Consider the following 20,065-nt stretch of genomic DNA (forward strand, 5'->3'; position numbering starts at 1 on the left):
ATTTTTGTAGGTTTGTTTTATGTTTTGTTTTAAATACGCTGCACATAAAACAAACAAATCAGAGAGATTTCTAATAACACACTTTTATTAAAAGCATTGGATCTTTCTCTCGTTGTTTTTACAATATTTTGCCCGATTTTACGAAACAAAATTAAAATACAATTTCACAATACCCATACAATTTTTAATATTTTCATCAATCTTTAGGAGATGCATAAAAATTACTACCAAAACATCTTAGCGCACCCTTTGCGCGGTGAGGATGCGCGTGCGCATATAACCGCCTTGCAGTGCCGATGGGGCGCAATCGCACGCACGCCGTCGAGTCGCGAGCCGTGAGTATAATTTTTTTTTCTAACATATTTATATAAATAATAATAAGTGAATAAAGTCATGTTATAAGTGATATACTAATGAATGTTTAGGTATTTTGGTTACGATGCTATTTTTTATATTATTTGAATGAAACTGCGTGTTCATTTATACACAGACTCTTATACTCAATATTATTTACGAAGTAGTATTTAATCAAAATAGATACCATTATTTACATATAATTTTATATGACAATACTACCAAAATTAATTATTAATGGTTACAACAATTTGACTCTTAATTGAATGTTGAATGATTTTTCCTGTCGGTTTTAGCTAAATTCTAGTCATAATTAATTTACGATTAAATGTCAATAGTGTCTAGTTCCATAAATATGTGGCAAATTTATTTTATTTTATCTTTACGATAATAGTACATTGCAAGTCAAATAAAATTATTCATTTGAATATTATTAAACTAATCCGATAATTAACCATTTTCACTTAATTATAATTTAAATGTTAGGGAAATTAAGTAATTAATAACTATTGAACATAATTATGTTCATAATTAATAATAATTGAAATTGATATTGCACATTTATTACTTTTTTTGCATTCATATGAGGGAAAATAAAATCAGGAATTTACAGTTCGGTTATTCTTTGTTATAATAAACTATAGTTCTACTTTAATTTATTGTTCTTGTAAGGGTTAATTATATCGTAATTTTTATAATATGAATTATTGTTGCTGTTACTGTTATAATGTGCTGAAACGATGCCCGTTTTCGTTGTCATTTAAAATGTTCAGGTTATTACAGCTATCATATTGGATTTTATGTTTATAATATTACTCTAATAAGTTGGATAGCGTTTTTCTGTGTTTATTGCTGGTATCATACAAAACTATTTTTTTGTTTTTACCTGAATAACACAATATAGTAGTTGTAACTACGTATAATAATAATAAAAAAGTTTTTTTATAAAAGTATTGATTTAACGATAGGTTATTAAAAAAGCCTTATTGAACAAAAATTTTAAAAAAGTAACCGTTTTAAATTTTTGTCCGTAAATTTATCTCATTAAAATTGTCCATTATTGTCAGGAGAAAGCAAAGTATCAATATTTCCCTACAGGCTTCGTGAAGTCGAGTCTTAGAACAAAGGTTTCACTTTCGGCCGGTGACCTTAGCCTAAGGATACTGACACTATGAACTCATCATTTTGTGTTTACAATGCAAAGCACGTGGCCCCATCGTTGCGTGCATCACGCAGAATAGCTTCTTAGCAGATATTAATATAAATAATAAATAGCGAATGTATATAAATTGAATAGTTTAACAATAGATTAATGGGCGTGAAGGAATGAAGGAAAAGTATTTATCGCTACGTTATGGTTAGGGAATATCTTAAGGTTATTAACTCGATTGATAAGTAATATTATTAATTTTTTTCTATAATATATTATTAGGAAGTTACGTGAGTAATGTTATAGTCGAAGAAACAAATCGTTAACGAGCGGTTATCTGTTACTGAACATGTTTATATGTTTCGGAATGAATTTTATTTCTTTTGTCTAGCCGGGTTAGTTATATTGGTGACTTGGTTTGTGTTAGTAGAGATTAAAAAGATGTAAATGAGTGTCTTCTTTTTATAGAAAAGATTACTTCTTTTTATACACGCTAGTATACCAGAGACATTTTTTTTATACAGACAAATCTTAATTTGAAAAAGTTAACTTGAAACCGACGATGTCAAAGATCCATTTGTGGTGGAAACATTTTCTATATTTATATATATCTATTTGAACTTCTACTTGATGTCGTGATATATCGCCGTAACGAACTATATTGTACTCCTCAGTTCATTGATTCCATGATCGATGCTTGCATACAAATTCGGGAAGTATTTGTTTTCGATGTTTGAGGAAAAAGTATAATAACAAGAAAAAAGACAATTCGATATAATTCAACTCAAACGGTACGTGCTTTGTGTTAGTAATATATTGCGAAGTTTTGTTTGCTCTTCCTTTTCAAATTAGAAGACGATAGTTTCTATATAATACAATGTCTTTAGATCGGTATTTAGACCCAATAGAAATCCAGCTATTTATATTAAAGCAGGCTCTACGGAACAATATTTAAAATGCTTATTTTTCATCGTTTATACTAGGATGCAAGGCATTCTAATAAAGGTCTTGATATTTCTAAAAATAAATGACTTTACAAATATACTATGAAACCGTTTTGAACTATAACTGCTCGCTTGAATAGTAGACCTTTTAGAAATGCGGTATTTTTTAATGTCAAGTGTGTTTTAATAGAAGATAATAGTTGAATGGTAGACGGTATCTATGATCCAGGTCATGAGTTTCCTATCATACTAGTTTGCTCCCAATCCATTCAATAAAAAATAGAAGAATTTTTTAACATATTTAGGACTTCTAACTGTATTGTTTTTAAAGCAAAATTATGGCAACGGCTTTTAATGTTGTACGCAATTACTCGCTTTGCATCGCCTAATTAATGTATTAGCAATACATATGTGTTTTTTCCATTTAGTCCTCAAAGAATAAACGTAGATACTATAAATAAGTACTTATATATATTTGACCTCTTTTGGCATGGTACCATTAAAACTATTGGATCTGCTCCCCGATGAGACCAATAAATCGTCTTGAGAAAGATACCTACACGAGATGTGTACACTTTTTTCCACATCTAAAAATCCTTACAAGATGGCAACAGAAAATGTTTTACAAAGAAATAAAGTATATAAATATACGAATTTAAAGCTTAGTAATACAAAAGTGTTGGCATAGAAGTTTTTTTAATTATCAATTAAAAGCTAAAGTCGATCTGTTTTTAAACGAAACGGGAATCCGGAATATATTAGCATCGCTGATTGAATTAAATGTTTAGATTAGCAGATGTCAAACCGGCTCTTTACTGTGTTATCGTCACATCAGTAACTAGTTTATTTGTCCACTTTCTTCTTATAATCTTCTCCTTATAATTTATGTGTTAGGCTAAGTGATATAATCTGGTTTATTTGTAACATACTTATCAAGACTTTGTAAGAATTTAATGAGTGTTGCTTGTTACTTTGTTTGTTGCATTCGGAGTTTTGGTTTTTGGGTGTGATATAAAGTAAAATAACCGAATTCCGCATATACTTAAATATGGATAATATCATTATACACATGCAATAGAACCAACATTAAAGCAAGGTGCGTAAAAAATAAATAATCGTTTGTAATAAGAACGAAATAGGCTCATAAGAAGTATATTCTCAATAACAATAAACTGGGTACAGAATAGCGAAGGTATGTTTAGTTTTTGCTCCCGTTTTCCAGTAGCATAAAAGGATGTTTTTGTGATGTTATAGTCTAGGTCAAACGAGTGACAATCTAGAGCGCTTGTCCCGTTAACTACAAGTGTGTCCCGTTAGCTCATTAGACAGAAATAAACGTTATTGAATTGCATATTTGTACTTTGTGGGCGTTTTATTATTAAAATTTGTAGCGCAAATATTCAATTTAGTTTTATTGTGTTATGTTTCATCTTAAATACTGTTCTTGTGTCATTTTATGATAAAAATTTTAATATGATCTGCGTTTGATATTAAATATGTTAAAGTTTGAAAAAAGAAAGGATTAAACAAAAAAAAAAAAAAATACAAAGACATTTCAATAGAAAAGGATAAAATGTCCACGATCATCCTTATTTATTCGAAGAGACATTTACCAAAAACAACAAAACGTTATTATCTAAAATATCACAATGTATTTTTAACCCATACCTTTTATAACCCCTTTTCCGACATTACTAAATATAACTTAGGGCCTTTAACAAATTTAGCGCATAAAAGGTTTCAGGATTAGGCTAAATTTGTACTGTATTTCCTACTACAAAAGACTCCCTAATAGCATTGCTTTTATTCGTAACCTAGTTAGTTAATAGTATTACAAATGCGTATCACGCTTTATGATTTAATTTTGTTTGCATTGTGATAAATTTGGGATTCAAATAAATTTTCAATTTATTTTATTACAATCAAAATAATTTTGTTTATTTTATTTAACAGTTAAGTTTAAGAAACTATTTAAGAGTTAAGAGTTAAAATAAATAACCTTCCTATTCTATCGGTTACTTAACTAGTTTACTATTTTTTCAATAAAGCGCGATTCTGGTTCTTTAATAATAATACATTTTTTTATTTTAGGTCAAAATGCGAGTATTACTAGCGTCGTTGGCAGTCCTTGCTGCTTTAAATGCAGCTGACGGTAAGTTGTTTGCTATATTTATGAGGATGTTTATCATTCAGTTTGCTCCTGTTAATAAAAAAATATTTATTAACATTGATATTAATAAAATAATGTTATTATTTATTTACGAATGTGCGAGTCTCTAGTCTCAAGTTTATTTGTATATTATGCAAGTATTTCTCCTTGCGATTCGTGATTGTCTGTTAGAGTTCAGATTTACGAAATAAAACACAAGTTTTCAGGCTTAAAACTGTAAGCTAGAGTGTTTGTGTCGGCTTTCCTTGTTTACGAAGCGATCGCATAGTTGCGCTGTTCACCAATTCCGGCGATGCCTTGAGCCAACATCAAAGTAGAATTAATTGAGACTGCAGACAGTTTCGTGCGGCGGTTACTTCGGGCGTAGCACTATAATATTCTATTAGTTCTATTAATAACATTAACATATAAAATCTCTTGATAAAACAATACATAACACTAAATTTTAACTTCCACTTTAATCAGGGATCATAAAAAGGTGAATTTTAATAGAAATGTCCTATTCTATGGGCATAATATTGAGAATAACTGAGCCGATATGACACAATTTTTGTTTACGAATATGTTGATGGCAGGAATTTTGTTGAAAAGTCGGTGTCTTACGCGTTTGTATACCATATAATGTTATGTGTAGTCTTTGTAAATGAATGAATTGTATTTACAGACCGCTTCCTAGTGTTTAAAATGTGTGTATGAGAAATGAGGGTCCTGGGTTCGATTCCCCGTCAAAAAATGTTTCGGTCTGGCAGGAAACAGAAGAATGTCATCTTCTTATCTATAAAGAAAATCGGTCAGTGAAACAGGTGTATATCATATGCCCCATACCCCAATAAGGGACACGGATCTTCACTTATACACTACACTTGTATTTAAATTTAAAAAGTAAGCCACAGCTTTAATCAGATGGTAGAAAAATTATATTGAAAAAATAGTCGAGAAAGTCTAAAATTGGTGGCTTCTTTAGCGCAACTTTTTATGCTTATTTCCCAGTCAATTTCAATATGTAAAGAGTAGCATGAACTGAAATTTCTTATTTTTACAATGCATAACAGTATTATTATTAGTTTCACTTTCTTATTTTCGATTCGGTTCAAAAAATACATTCAAAGTCTCGGCACACACAAGTTTCTTCGGATAATATTATTGGTGTGAATTTCTCTTAAATTGCCAAAGTTTTTTGGAAGTTCATCCTACCCGCCTAATTCTCAAGTTTAATTTGAATCAGTTCTCTTTTACTCATTTCATTAGCAATAAACTTTATTGAACTGGGAATATCGTTTTTGTATATTATACAGTGTAATTAGCAGATCTATAAGATAAAAAATTCCATATTAAATATTTGAGAAATAAAATGAATTCATTGTTCTGAACAACAGTTAAAGAGCAACCAAAAAGTTGCGAGACGGAGGTAGTCATAAAAAAACAAAGTTTGAAATGCTGTCCTTTATTTCGTTTTAAGGATGGTACTTACATATTTTTATTATTTAAGTATGCTCATCATTACAATATTTTGTTTTAGCAATGTTTCGGTTGTTGTTGCAATTGAAATGCTGAATATTAGCTAGACCACAATCTAATCAAAAGTGTATTAGAGTCAGAAATCCCTTTCTGATGCTGAATCAGTTTCATGCACGTAATTATGTATCGAAATGTAGTTATTACAGATGTGATTCGAATACTAGATGTCCCCATGGTAATAGAGACACGTAAAGCTGCCAAGCTAAAACATTTTACCTATATTGCTAGTCGTAGAATTATTAAAAAATGGTCTAACAATTCCTATTTTAGAGCAAGAGCCCGTGAGGGCCAGACCTTAGTTAAAGTATAAAATCTAAAAGTTTCTCTGTGTATGCCCACTATACAGGTAAGAACGATCCCATTTCATGTTTTTAAGGGTTCCCGGTTAGTTGTGTTAATTACATTTAATATAATCCAATTGTATGTAAGAAACAATTTACTGTTTATAATTGCACATTGAATGTAAGAAAATGATCAGTTTTGTTTTGCGTTCAGTTTTGCGCACAAAACCCGGATTATCTTGATAAAAAACAAAGATAGATCATGCTTCTTTTAGAAAAAAGACAAAAAATTATTGTGTTTTACAATATTTATTTTGTATTTTTTATATGTATAAACAGTACATCATTGTACATTCACGAAGCGAAAACATAATCGACCACAATATGTTGTTTATGCTGTCAACGTTCCTCCACTTAATATAATTCGCATAATTTGTGCATTCATTATGCACCATTCCCTCTAAAATGTATTCTACAATAGCTTAATGGATCAATAGCTTCTATTGGCTTATTGGTTCATTGAACGTAACATAATATTTTAATATTATGCTCCCAAATAGACTCTCAAAATATACCTTGTCTTTAATTTCTATACACATGTATTTATAATTTTTGTAGGTATAATCGCTACAACGCTGCCAATTTTAACTGTAATACTAATACTGACTTGTTTTGCAGCGGACAGCAAAGCGCGCATCGTATGTTACTTCAGCAATTGGGCGGTGTACCGACCTGGTATTGGCAGCTATGGCATAGAAGACATCCCAGTCGATCTTTGCACACATATTATTTACTCATTCATCGGCGTAACTGAAAAATCTCATGAAGTTCTCGTCATAGATCCTGAGGTAAGTCTGCGGAAAAATAACGTGATGGGTATTTAGAGAAATAAAAGGGGAGAGGGTATTTAAAAAGGCTTCATAGTCCTTGGACATTTCCATGTCAAAGCATGTAGAGAACACACACATCATCAATAATTTGCCATTGTAAGAACTATCTAAGAGTCAGTGAAGTGACTGAAGCAATTATTTAAATATTAAAACGACTTTTGATAGTATTGGAATTTTCTTATAGTTATATCTATACAATGGAAATGATTATAAAAATAAAAGAACGTTTGAACGCTACAAAAGTATGTGCACTAAAATTGGTATTTTAAGAAAGTTTCATCAAATAATTAACATTGTACTGAGTGCGGTGTGTAGCTTTAAACCGCAAGCGTTTGTGTTCTGTTAGACCCCTTTGTTTCGGTTGCTCTTATTTTCTTAGGATAATGGATAGTTTTTGTAACATAGTTCATATATTTATGTTAGATTTCCAGTATTGAAATAACTTGATTTATGAAAGCTTGAAATTATACGACGTGATAAATGGAAACAATAATATAACAGAAATAATACACCAGAATTTCAAGAACCAACAGCCACTATGTACATATTTAGGAATAGAAATGTTCATTTCATACGTAGGAATACTCAATTGAAAGATATAGATTCTAGTGTTTTATTTTGTTGGATAGATTGTGTGATTTACCAAACTATGAATTGACTACTATTCATTACGCGTAGGTTTAATCCCCAGTTCAACATACAACGTTTAATTATTTAATCGCTAAAAATTAATGTTTTCAGTTGGACGTAGAGAAGGGAGGATATCGAAATTTCACGGCGTTGCGAAACACTCACCCCAATGTCAAGTTCATGGTGGCGGTAGGAGGGTGGGCTGAAGGCGGTACCAAGTATTCGCAAATGGTGGCCCAGAAAAGTTCTCGAATGACCTTCGTAAGAAGTGTCGTCGGTAAGCATTAAAACTTTTTTATGACTGTTTATAATGTATGTCATAGGGATGGTGAAACAATTACTTTTTGTTCGCAACCTTGTTATATTTTTATGCGGGTTATTTGGCTTGTTAAGCATGATCAATTATAATATTTATTCTTAATAAGATTACTCTGAATCATGATTGGTTTATTTGTGGTTTTGATAAATTTTCTAAAGCAACTACTTACGCGCAAAGAAAAGCTTACAGACCAGGGGTATTGAATATATCTGAATAGATGTTCGTTAATATATTAACAGATTGTAATCTTTAAGCATTAATAATGTAATGTATTATCGTGTTTCTTGACAGAAGCATGAATAATAAACACGACGTCTACGTGAAGAGAATCCAACACTCTTTCCGCATTCTCTACGAAGTAATAGCAATCTATCAAAACGTGTGATTGAATATATTGTTATACTAGTTTTCAGCTCGCGGCTTCGCCCGTGTAGTCAAAAGACAATATATGTAGTCCTAAGATTTTCCCCGCAAAGTTTCCGTTCTCGTGGAAATTAATACCTACACCATATCCTTTCTCGGATTTCGAACAATACTTGTGCCAAATTTCATCGAAAACGCTCCAGTTATCAATGTGTGAAAAAGGAACAGACAGTCAGAAGGTGGAAAGACACAAAGACAGAGCTATTTATGCACTCGTAATATTAGTAATATTCTTAAAACATTAGAAACAATGTAGAACTTCGAATAGTCAGTTGTTTAATAAATGTATATAAAATCTGTAAGAGTTGGCTTATACTTAAATTTCATAAACCTTTTATAAGATAAAGGTATAAAATTAGGACGAGTCAGCAGAATCAACGGAACCGGGAATTTTTATATTTTCCCGTCTGCCTTGTCTCCTGTCTAGACGTGTAAAATATATGAAAATGCTTCCGAGACCTGTATGCAGTAGTTCGATATCTTCATATTTACCTTAAATTTAAAAATTTTCACTTTTTTAAATAGCTTGTTATTAACCTGTATTATATATTACAGTTTTTATATATACAGTTTTATTACTTATTGTACCTTCTCACAACGTCACAAGTTCACAAACTTATAACATTGGTATACATTGTAGGTACGTGTTGTTATAATGCTAAATAATAATCATAAAATTATTATAGATTTCCTCAAAAAATACAATTTCGATGGATTGGACCTTGATTGGGAGTACCCTGGCGCTGCTGATCGCGGCGGTTCCTTCTCCGACAAAGATCGCTTCTTGTTTCTCGTACAAGAACTGAGGAGGGCCTTCATTAGAGAGGGCAAGGGCTGGGAACTCACTGCTGCCGTACCGCTGGCTAACTTCAGGCTTATGGAAGGATACCATGTACCAGATTTGTGCCAGTAAGTATATATAATATCAGATGTGTTGGGCTTTTGTTTAATTGTAATAATACTAAAATACTATAATAGTATCTTACTATAATTATATCCTTTCCAAAAACAAGTATTCTTGTCTCTTTTTCAAATGTTATCTTAAATTTTTTGGCTGTTATTATAACAAAAAAAACTAAAGTTAAATCGTACAGGGAATTTGCTTTCTCAAAGTCATTCACAAACAGAGGAAGGCAGTGTTTCTTTCGCAAATTCATTATTATTCACCGGTTTTCGAAGTATAAAATTCCTCAGGTGACCTTTGAGAGATTTATTACGATGATTTCTTATAATTTTTACAATGGCTGTAACCTATTTAATCTTAGGCGTAGAGTTATTTGATTGTCTCGCTGCGAGCAAAAAATATTTTCGATGTAAATCTAGACAGTGATGAACGTTCTGTATACTTATCTTATGACATTTCAGTTATTTTCTTTTGTAAAAAAACTTGACTTTTCATCTACTAAAAATCGCATCACGTGTGAAAGTTCGGGGCTTGTTAAATGTTAAAAAAGAACGAGCATCTTACAAATTAATTATTTAGCTTTACGCTGTCATAAAATAATTAATTTCTTCCTAAATTCTCTAAATTATATACAGTTGATAATTTGTATAAAAAAGGAAAATAGAGGTAGAATATTGAAATATATTATATATTGAGATAGCAAAGTTGCACAGTAAGCAAAATTATTATAAAAGGTTGCCATATGAAACCCAAACACAATGCTATTTCAAGTCATCATACTATATGTTGAGAATAACGCCAAGCACTATTACACGATATGTATAATCCAACATTAGCCAACATATGTTAAACTCACGAGATAGGCGCTTGTAGTTAAATTATTTGTGTGCGTTGATCGATTTTTGTACTGAATTTATTATTAATTGCCTTTCAATCGATTAATGTAGTACAAGTTTAAGACATACACTTAGTTATTTTAGGTTGAAAGTACTCCATGAAATGAAATAAGTAGAATAAAGTTTTGTATTCACCGAAGTTTGTCAGCAATTGGTTAATTACAGTTTTCGTTACAAATATGATACCTGTAATTTATCTCAAATTAATTCATTTTTAAATAACTCATAATGAAACAACAACTTTTTATTCTATTTAAAAGCAACTTATATAGACTTAGATATACCTTTTAATAATATAGGTACCGTTTATAAATAAATTAAAAAGAAATTATTAGTACCTAACTACAATTAATATTTGAAAATCGAATATTAACATACATCGAATAAGCTGTTAAATGAACTTTTAAGGACTGATTTTTTTTTACTCATACATAATATTTAAATTTATAGATGTATATTTTAAACACGATTATTTTTTTACATCTTTCAGGGAATTAGACGCAATTCACGTCATGTCTTACGATCTTCGTGGTAATTGGGCTGGATTTGCGGACGTCCATTCGCCTCTATACAAACGTCCGCATGACCAGTGGGCTTATGAGAAGCTTAATGTGGTATGTCCCTTTTATCATCATAAAATACTAACTTCGGTTAAATGTTTTAAAGTTGTTATAGTTATAAAGTCGTTTTTTTAATAAATGTAGGCGTCTGTATGCGTATAGAACTGTACAGAGTACTATAAAGGCCACTATTATTAGTAGAAATTGTTATTAGATGATTTAAAAAAGTATTTGTAGTGTTATTAAATAGCCTATAGTGTATTGATAATATTATGTAGTATTTTAAATTCAAGAGTACAAAATTTAAGTATAAAGCTTACTTTCCCGATAGTAATTTTAAAATTACTATCGTTACAAAGGCCGTCAATTGTAGGTTCTTTCTCTTTATCTGTGTCATGCTTTTGACAACAAATATGGCGCGTATTTAAAATATGCCCTCGTTGCTGCGTCCACGAAAAATACATGTGTATTTTAAAAAAGCGGTGTTTTACGTGTAAATAAATACCTGAAATCTGATTTTACTTATAAGATAAATAGGGAGATGTTTATGTCTGTAAATAAGCAACAATATTGTTTAGTAATGCCATTCATCATTTCAGAACGACGGCCTCAATCTTTGGGAGGAGAAAGGATGTCCGTCAAACAAATTGGTTGTTGGTATTCCGTTTTACGGTCGTTCATTCACCTTGTCAGCGGGTAATAACAACTATGGACTTGGGACGTATATTAATAAGGAAGCCGGTGGCGGTAATCCAGCTCCGTACACAAATGCCACCGGATTCTGGGCCTATTATGAAGTAAGCATTCATTAAACACGTTAAGTAAACGATAACTTTAAATCTATTAACACTACACACCTACATATATTTGCCACCCTTACTGAGACCTGGAAGAGCCAACCATCCATTTGCCTCAGAGAATGTAGAAAAATGGCGTGTTTTATCTTAAATTTACAAAATACAAATAATTCGCAATAAAATAGATGGTTTTTAATATAAATATCACACTAAATAACATACTATATAACTAAATTGACATCGTCTTTTAGATATGTATGGACGTAGACAAGCCAGAAACCGACTGGACAAAGAAATGGGACGAACACGGCATGTGCCCCTACGCCTACAAAGGAACGCAATGGGTGGGCTACGAAGATCCCCGCAGTGTTGAGATCAAGTTAAACTGGATCAAACAAAAGGGTTATCTTGGTGCTATGACATGGGCGATTGATATGGACGACTTCCAGGGCATCTGTGGAGAGAAGAATCCCCTTTCCAAACTATTGCACAAACACATGTCTTCGTACACAGTACCTCCACCCCGATCTGGGAATACTACTCCAACGGTGAGTGACAGTGGCTGAATTAATTCAAGTTATTGTAACAGTTTTTTGGTTAGCTATATAGGTTAGAAACTGTTTATGATATTTCTTATTGTATTGAACTTTTTATTCTTGATTGTATATACAAAAATTAGATACAATTTACTTTTGTTACTAATGCATTTTAACTCATTATAAAATATTTAATAACAATTATCTCTTAATCACATCAGCCTGAATGGGCGAGGCCACCATCAACAACATCAGACCCATCTGAAGGCGCTCCCATTCCAACTACTACCCAGGCACCTACACTAAGACCAACTCAGGCATCTACAGTAAGACCTACTCAGCCCAGCAGTACCACCAGTGCCCCAGTGGAGGAGGAGAATAAACCTACTCCTGATGTAGAACAACCTCCCTCTGTAAGTTCAATGAAAGTGTGGGGAAATGGGTTTCTAAAAAATAGGATCTTTTAAAAAAGAAAAAGAAATAAAATTGATTAAAGGTTTTCAATTAATTTTTAACTATAAATTTTCGTATTTATCTATCCTATTATTCTCCAATCCAAAAATGTTTAAATACATTATGTATTTTTCGGAATAAATATAAAATATAAAGTTACTGCAATGTCTACAATTAAATATCTTCATGTCGCTAAACTTTAACCTTTTCGTTAACCTTATTCATCTTTTTACAGTCTGCGTAATAAAAACAAACAAATAGAAAACGTACCCATAACTCCCTTTCAAATCCTGCGGGATTTACAAGTCATTCAAAGGTCAAACACCGCTCATCAACATTTCTTTGAGCAGACATATAAAAGTAATTACGGCTCTGAAAAGAGTTGCCGAATCATTAATTCCTTTTAAAAATAATGTTTTTAATTAAACAGGAAAATGAGGTGGACAGCGCCGAAGTTTGTAGCTCGCAAGCGGATTATATAGCTGACAAAAAGCGCTGCGATAAGGTGAGATTAAAACTGAATAATTATTTAAGTTGATAAATGGAAATCCTTTCAGTGCAATTTAGCGAATTTAATGTAATTTTGCCGAGTATTGTATAAAATGAGAATTCTTTTATTGAAACCATTAGATATGCATTAATAGATTGTGGTTATGACTATGATCGTTGTTCTTTTATCTTAATTTCATTGCTAAAGATAACTTGACTATGTGTATTTATGTTCACTAACGATCAAACATTTATGTTATCTTTATTGTTTTTGGCAGCTATCTTAAAAGTTGATATTATAATTTGTCTCATGTCTCTGTAATAAGTTTATACATGTAATAATAATCTTAGAACAATAATGAATCATAATCTCTTGTTTATTTTCTATTGTGGATTTTCAGCGATTTTTCTTATACGAGCTATGACTATAAACTAATGCAATCTTTATTTTACAGTACTGGCGTTGCGTAAACGGAGAACGTATGCAATTCACATGCCAATCTGGCACCGTCTTCAATACGGCACTGAATGTTTGCGACTGGCCAGATAATGTTGACAGAAATGAATGTAAATAATAAATATAAAATTAGGACAACTGTTTTACCCTCTTATCCGGTTTCAATTTGACTTGCTTGCGTATCGTAGAATGGTTGTGAACGATCGATTGTTCTAGACATTCATAAAATCGAATGACATTAAGCAAATCGAATTGTTTCTTGATACAAAAAGCATTTAATATTTGAACTTCAATAACAATATGGGTTTGAATGAATGACAGTTTATTCCGTTGTGAAAGTGTTTTATTGAGTTGAAAACAATAACGTGGATAAAATAAGACTATAGCACAATGACTGCGATATTTCTAACAGGATTGTCCATGTCACATAAAATATACTTAATTTCTTTATACCAATGTTCAGTGATACCGAAATAAGGTCGTTCTATTGAAGTTCAAATGTTTACGTTGCTAATGCTCATTTTACTTTAGTTTAAGATAGTTAAGTTATTTATATAAAAATAAACATTAAAACAGCCTCGGTTGTGTATTAAGTGACGTTTTATATTTATTTTGAAATATGTCATTTCCGAGGTTGTTTTAATTTAAAATAATAAATATTAAACCTAATATTCTCACTTTTGTACTGAAAACTAAACTGTTCGATGAGATTACATAAAAGACTGTTAAAATTATAAAAAACACTTACTGTAGCTATTATGTATTTTTATTATCTAATGAAATTTCTGTATGTATAAAAACTATGTTCATGGATTATTCATCAATATGATATAGAATATACAGTTTCTTATTTATTGTGCTTGAAGAAGCTATTAAAGTAGTACAATAAGTATATAATCTATTATTTTATTTATCCCATGCACTCTTCTGATATTGTATATTTTAAGCTAAATTAATTCAATAGTAAACTGCATTCAACCGCAAAATGGTGATGACACATTACAAAATTCTGCATTATAGTGTAAAAACAACAAATAAAAAAGATATTTGTGGATCGGTAACATGTCAAAAAAACTAAGAATACGTATATACGTATATAAGTTATAGAAAACGAGTCGTATTTAATATGTACGTCTCTTCTCTTATTTTAACTATATCATGTGATGTTTTATACAGTTATCGAAATAATATTTTAACCTTAAATAAACTTCCACATACCCGCATCTGAGAGTTACTACATCTTACATGAGCGCTTCTGCGTATTGTATTCGATAAAATCGAATACAACTCCAGGCTCTTGTGACAAGTTCGGACGTTTTACGAGAAAAATAGTTTTCGAATACGAAATTTTCATGCATGGTTCTCACACACTCTGTGCAAGCGATGTTTTTATTAAATTTTTCCTATTCGATACAATTTTCTAATCTCTAGAAGAGGAATAAAGCTTTCTGTTAGTGTTAGAATTGGTTTTTACGAAAACATGCTAATTAGTATTTAGATAATAGAAAAAAAACTAAAACTTTGGCATAATAGGAAATCGAAAACAAAGGTAATACTTAATCTTTTAATAGGCTTTTTATAGATCGAAGACTAACGTACCAAATAATTTAGAGGGTTAAAGGGGTAACGGAATTAGGCGAGTACACGATTTGCCTTCTACGAAAGAATATTTAATGATTCACTTCTGTAATCTACTTAGCCTAATTATAGAGTTATTATTAGAACGCCTACGCAATTATAGATTATGAACGTTTAAAATGTTTAATTAGGGGATTCGAAAGTTTTCAGTAATATGTAGGTACGTGAAAAATTATATCTTGGTACTATTTATTTGGTATATAAGTATTTATTACTCTTGGTATTACGGACACGGCATCATGTCCAGAGTTTGTAATTATTATTTAAAACAATTTTAAAGGACTAATTGTAATCATCTCTATCTTGTTGGAGTTGGTATATATATTTTATTTTCCATATCAATATAAATAAACATATACCAAGTTCCTCATCGAATTTTCTTACTGGACAATCTCTGTACCGTATAAAGAGAACATTGTCAAGACCGAAACAGATAAAAGGCTTAGGATAACTGAAATCGGCGCACGATGTTTTTGAAATGAGGGTTTCGTGGGATAATCTGTATAGTTGGGTTGATTGCGCATTTGAAATTCGAAACAAATTTCAATAGAACAGTTTGTACTTAATGGCATTACAAGCTTAACTACGACTATCGAAAAGAAGCTGTTTAAATTAATACATAAGATATAAGGGGCCGACAGATAAGGGGCCGAAAAATTGAGAGCCCGAGAGAGAAAGAATTTTTGTACTTTGTTGTAATATCCTATTTAATAATGTAATTACAGCCGAAAACAGCCTATAGGACATTATATGCAACTTTAATGCAAGATAAACGTAAAATTATCTTAAATCCTCGCTAAAATAAGTTTTACTTTCACAACACGTCTTGCTTCCTGTTATATAAGCGTTGAGACGAGACAGTAAAAGTTAATGGAACTTTATACAGCTTGTGTACTTTGGAGTTAATTTAAACCTGTTCGGTTTCACAGAGTATTTTAATAAGCCAAGTTGTTAAAATCATACCATATTTTTATTTGTCCCAAGTCAAGGAAGGCCCTTTTTTTTTTTTTTTTTTATAGTGGGGAAATCTTTCATAGATACCCACGGCCCCCGGGGATGGAGCCGTGGGTTATGTCGGATTCTTACCGACCAAAACCCCACTGTGTTCCGTCTAGCCACTTGAGTGAGGGGGCCACGGGAGCTGGTTAAAATTCATCCGCGACCCCCTCGGAAGTCAAGGAAGGCCCTGTTAAAAGATCATGTTTGTCGACTCGGTAGTTTGTGTGTTATGAAATAGTAAATATACGCAACGTATTTACAATTAACTTCGCACAAAATCTAAACGCAGCTTGGATGAAGCAGTTATGGTAGCAGTTTTAAGCTGCTATAGTTTTTGTGGGTTTAAAATTAATTTTTATTTTAATTGTTTCGATTTGATTTGATTTCACAAATGATTATTGAGTGCTGATGAGAATGATATAAATAGAAAATATAATAAATACAAACATTTTATAAAATGTATCAACATGGCATGGCAATTTTGAATTGTTGTTATTATATTTAATAAAGTTAAAGCGAGATAATTGAAAAATACGTATGAATAAAAACAATTATATCAGTCTATTGAAAAACAAATCGATTCGATTCATTTATTTTCACCCTCTGATTAATTAACGTGACATTTCACGCATTCATTTCAGACTGCCATGTTTTCTGTGTAGATATTCGTTAGGTTATTTTTTTAACTATCTATCCGCCTGCGACTTACTAAATCTTAACAAGTGATATCCTGATATTTACCTCTATTAAAAAACGCATCAAAATCCGTTGTGTAGTATTAAAGATCCAAGCATAGATACAGAGAGAAAAAAGAGCGGGGAGCGATTTTCTTGGGCATGTTGCATAAGTTCGAGTAAAGTCTCGATAATAAACAACTCAAAAAAGTTTATTGTTTATTCACTTGATAATTAATAATATAAATTATTTCTGTTGTCCACACAACTGGCAACCAATAATCAGAATGAAGTACTGATAAAAATATTAAAGAACTACTTCATTTTACTGCGTTTACCAATATTTTGTAATGCTTGCTCATGCTTTATACCCATTTGAAAGGCTTATTTTATTGCTAATTTAAAGGTTATATTTACCACAGACGAAGCCGGAGCGGACCGCTTGTTATTTATAAGAAATATTACCTAGGTATATGTTTTTTTTTTTACAAACTTCTTTCAGATATTACACCAATATAAAAGGATTACGTTTTTCAGTCTCTCACTTTTATTCCCATACAGCAAACAAAATCCTTTCCAACATAATCATTTAACCCTCTGAAATATTGATTGTATAAGCAATATATTACCTGAAGATGATAACTTGCCTCTGTAGGAGATAAACACATCTCACTGCACTTATATTTTAAAAGTATTTTAAAGTATGCAGGCTACGGCAATGGATTTTATTATTCCCTATTCGCAGCGGATGAGGTAAAAACTGGTGTTATTAAAACTTTTTAGACAGCTTTGTTCTCATACAAAGAGGTTGACATAAGTAATATTTTGTCTTTTATGTTCAAAACAAATTGCTGTAGTTTAGTATTTTTGACTGCTTTGTTGCTCGATAAAAGGAAATAAACACCATTATTCAAATAGTTACTTATCAAACTTTCATATGAAGATATTTGAAAATATTTCATATGAAAATATTTATCATAATTCATATGAAAATATTTCAAGAAAACTCATATTTTTAGTTAATGTTTTAAGTTCATATTTTCAGTGCATCTAAAAAGACCCGGCCAAGTGCGAGTCTGAGGATTCCCTACTATTCTCAGTATATATATGGTATGATGTCACTATAGGATGTGCTTTTTACAATTTTCTGTTCTATAAAACGCTGCTTAAATTTAATTCTAAGCTTACGGAAAGTACCCAGTATTTGATTCCCATAAGAATACAGAAAATTTACAGCATAAGCCCCTGTATCTTTTGATTACCTTGTTTTAGAAGTTTGAGCTCCAAGGAATAAGAGACTACCTCCACGCGATCCTAAGAAAAATCGTCTTGACAGATAAACAAACAAATGGATGGACAACAAAGTGATCCTAGAAGATTTCCGTTTTTTTCTTTTTAGCTACGGAACCCTAAAAATTATAGACAAAATGAGGCGTGATATGTTTTTAACAATTCGGAACTAGGTAGTAAATAGGTAAAATATATATTATAACAATGGTGCATTTTCATAAACAAACCTAGGGTCTGTAAAATTTACACGTTGGACTAAATTTTCTCATCCCGAACTACCTAAAACAAAGTATAATTTGCATCCATGAATTAATTGGACATTATCATAAATCACCGATGGAGTACTTTTAAACCAACTGAATGTTAAGGAACGGTATAATAGGCTAATAATACCGGTGTGGAGTGGTAGTTGAAAGTTTTGACAGGTTCATAAAAAAGGACTTGGAGTTTGGATTTATGTGAAAACCCAGACCTGATTTGCCGTGACCTTATTGCCTGGCTGCTTTACGTGCAAACGATCAGGCTTTATGTAAGAGCCCTTTTGTATATCTTGTCAAATATCCTATAACACAATTCTGCCAATATTAAACGTTATATTTATTTATAGAAAAGGAATTTATTTGTCGAACAGTAATAAAGGATCGATTTCATATGCTGAATAAGGAGGCGTACCATGGACATTGCCAGAATACCTATTTGTACAAACAAAGCCGCTGTTTTTTATTAATACACATTCTTTATCCAAGATTTATTATTATTTTTTTAGAGAAACTTATAAAAATTTCAAAACATAAGTACTGAATACAAGCGAATACATTAAATACGAGTCGTAAATTTTTATCCATCGTCATTTCTATAGTCAGGAATGGTATATGCTATTAGTTTAGAATGCCATAAAATGGAATATTCCTGGGTTTTAATGCGGAACTTGTTTAAATCCCGGAAATACAATTTCAAAGATAGAGGATTAAATTTTATGGCATCTTGTAAGAGTTTGCCCGAGCAACAAAAATGTTCTATTAATGATTTGAACTATCAATCTTTCAAGACTATTTTTGACAATTGAAGTTTGTACATTTTAAATTTTATGATTATTATAGTAGTAAGAGTTGATGGTATTAACTATAAATATAAATGAGGAGTCTTCCATTAATCTCGTGATGTAAATTTTCTCTCTCTCTCTCTTCAATTTGTCTCTTATAATTTTAGATATGTATGGATCTGAAATACGGCTTATCTCGATTTAGTAATTACATTATTCGTATTGATTTACGTCTCACAAAAGGTTTTTCTTATTATATTGAGCTTGGGTACGTTTATTAGACACATGTAATCTTGTACATATGACTCGATATTGCAAAAGTTGATGAATTTGCTCGCATTTATTCCAAATATATAGAGTTTGGTAAGGGAAGACACAAACTAATTCGGCGGCTTATTTGAAGAGTTTGCAAAACCTCTTTGTTTCTTTTACTTGGAAGGGATCCTGAAGCAACTAAACTTTCTATATTTATGTATGTAAAAAGAGTATATATAATAGTAGATGGAGGATTGGTTCATTAACGGGCTAGGGTTATTATTAAAGGAAGTTCTAATGGACAGGTAAAGAATCACTGCAAAATATTTTTACAAGAATAACAAGCAATTTAAAAGCTAAACCTATAACGCAAATGAAGAAGTAATCCTAGCTAAG

General features: G+C 31.2%; 1 protein-coding gene across 1 annotated transcript; it reads left to right on the top strand.

Moving 5' to 3' along the window:
* Positions 1 to 238: 238 nt before the first annotated feature.
* LOC119829119 (endochitinase) lies at positions 239 to 14,668 on the top strand. The gene is made up of 11 exons (XM_038351508.1): positions 239 to 335; positions 4,540 to 4,600; positions 7,096 to 7,265; positions 8,049 to 8,214; positions 9,366 to 9,588; positions 10,970 to 11,093; positions 11,639 to 11,836; positions 12,088 to 12,384; positions 12,594 to 12,785; positions 13,256 to 13,330; positions 13,770 to 14,668. The coding sequence occupies exons 1-11, from the start codon at positions 297 to 299 to the stop codon at positions 13,887 to 13,889; spliced, it is 1,665 nt and encodes a 554-aa protein (XP_038207436.1). The 5' UTR covers positions 239 to 296; the 3' UTR covers positions 13,890 to 14,668.
* The last annotated feature ends 5,397 nt before the right edge of the window (positions 14,669 to 20,065 follow it).

The sequence above is a fragment of the Zerene cesonia genome, chromosome 9 (genome assembly GCF_012273895.1).
Source record: "Zerene cesonia ecotype Mississippi chromosome 9, Zerene_cesonia_1.1, whole genome shotgun sequence".
NCBI classification, from domain to species: domain Eukaryota; kingdom Metazoa; phylum Arthropoda; class Insecta; order Lepidoptera; family Pieridae; genus Zerene; species Zerene cesonia.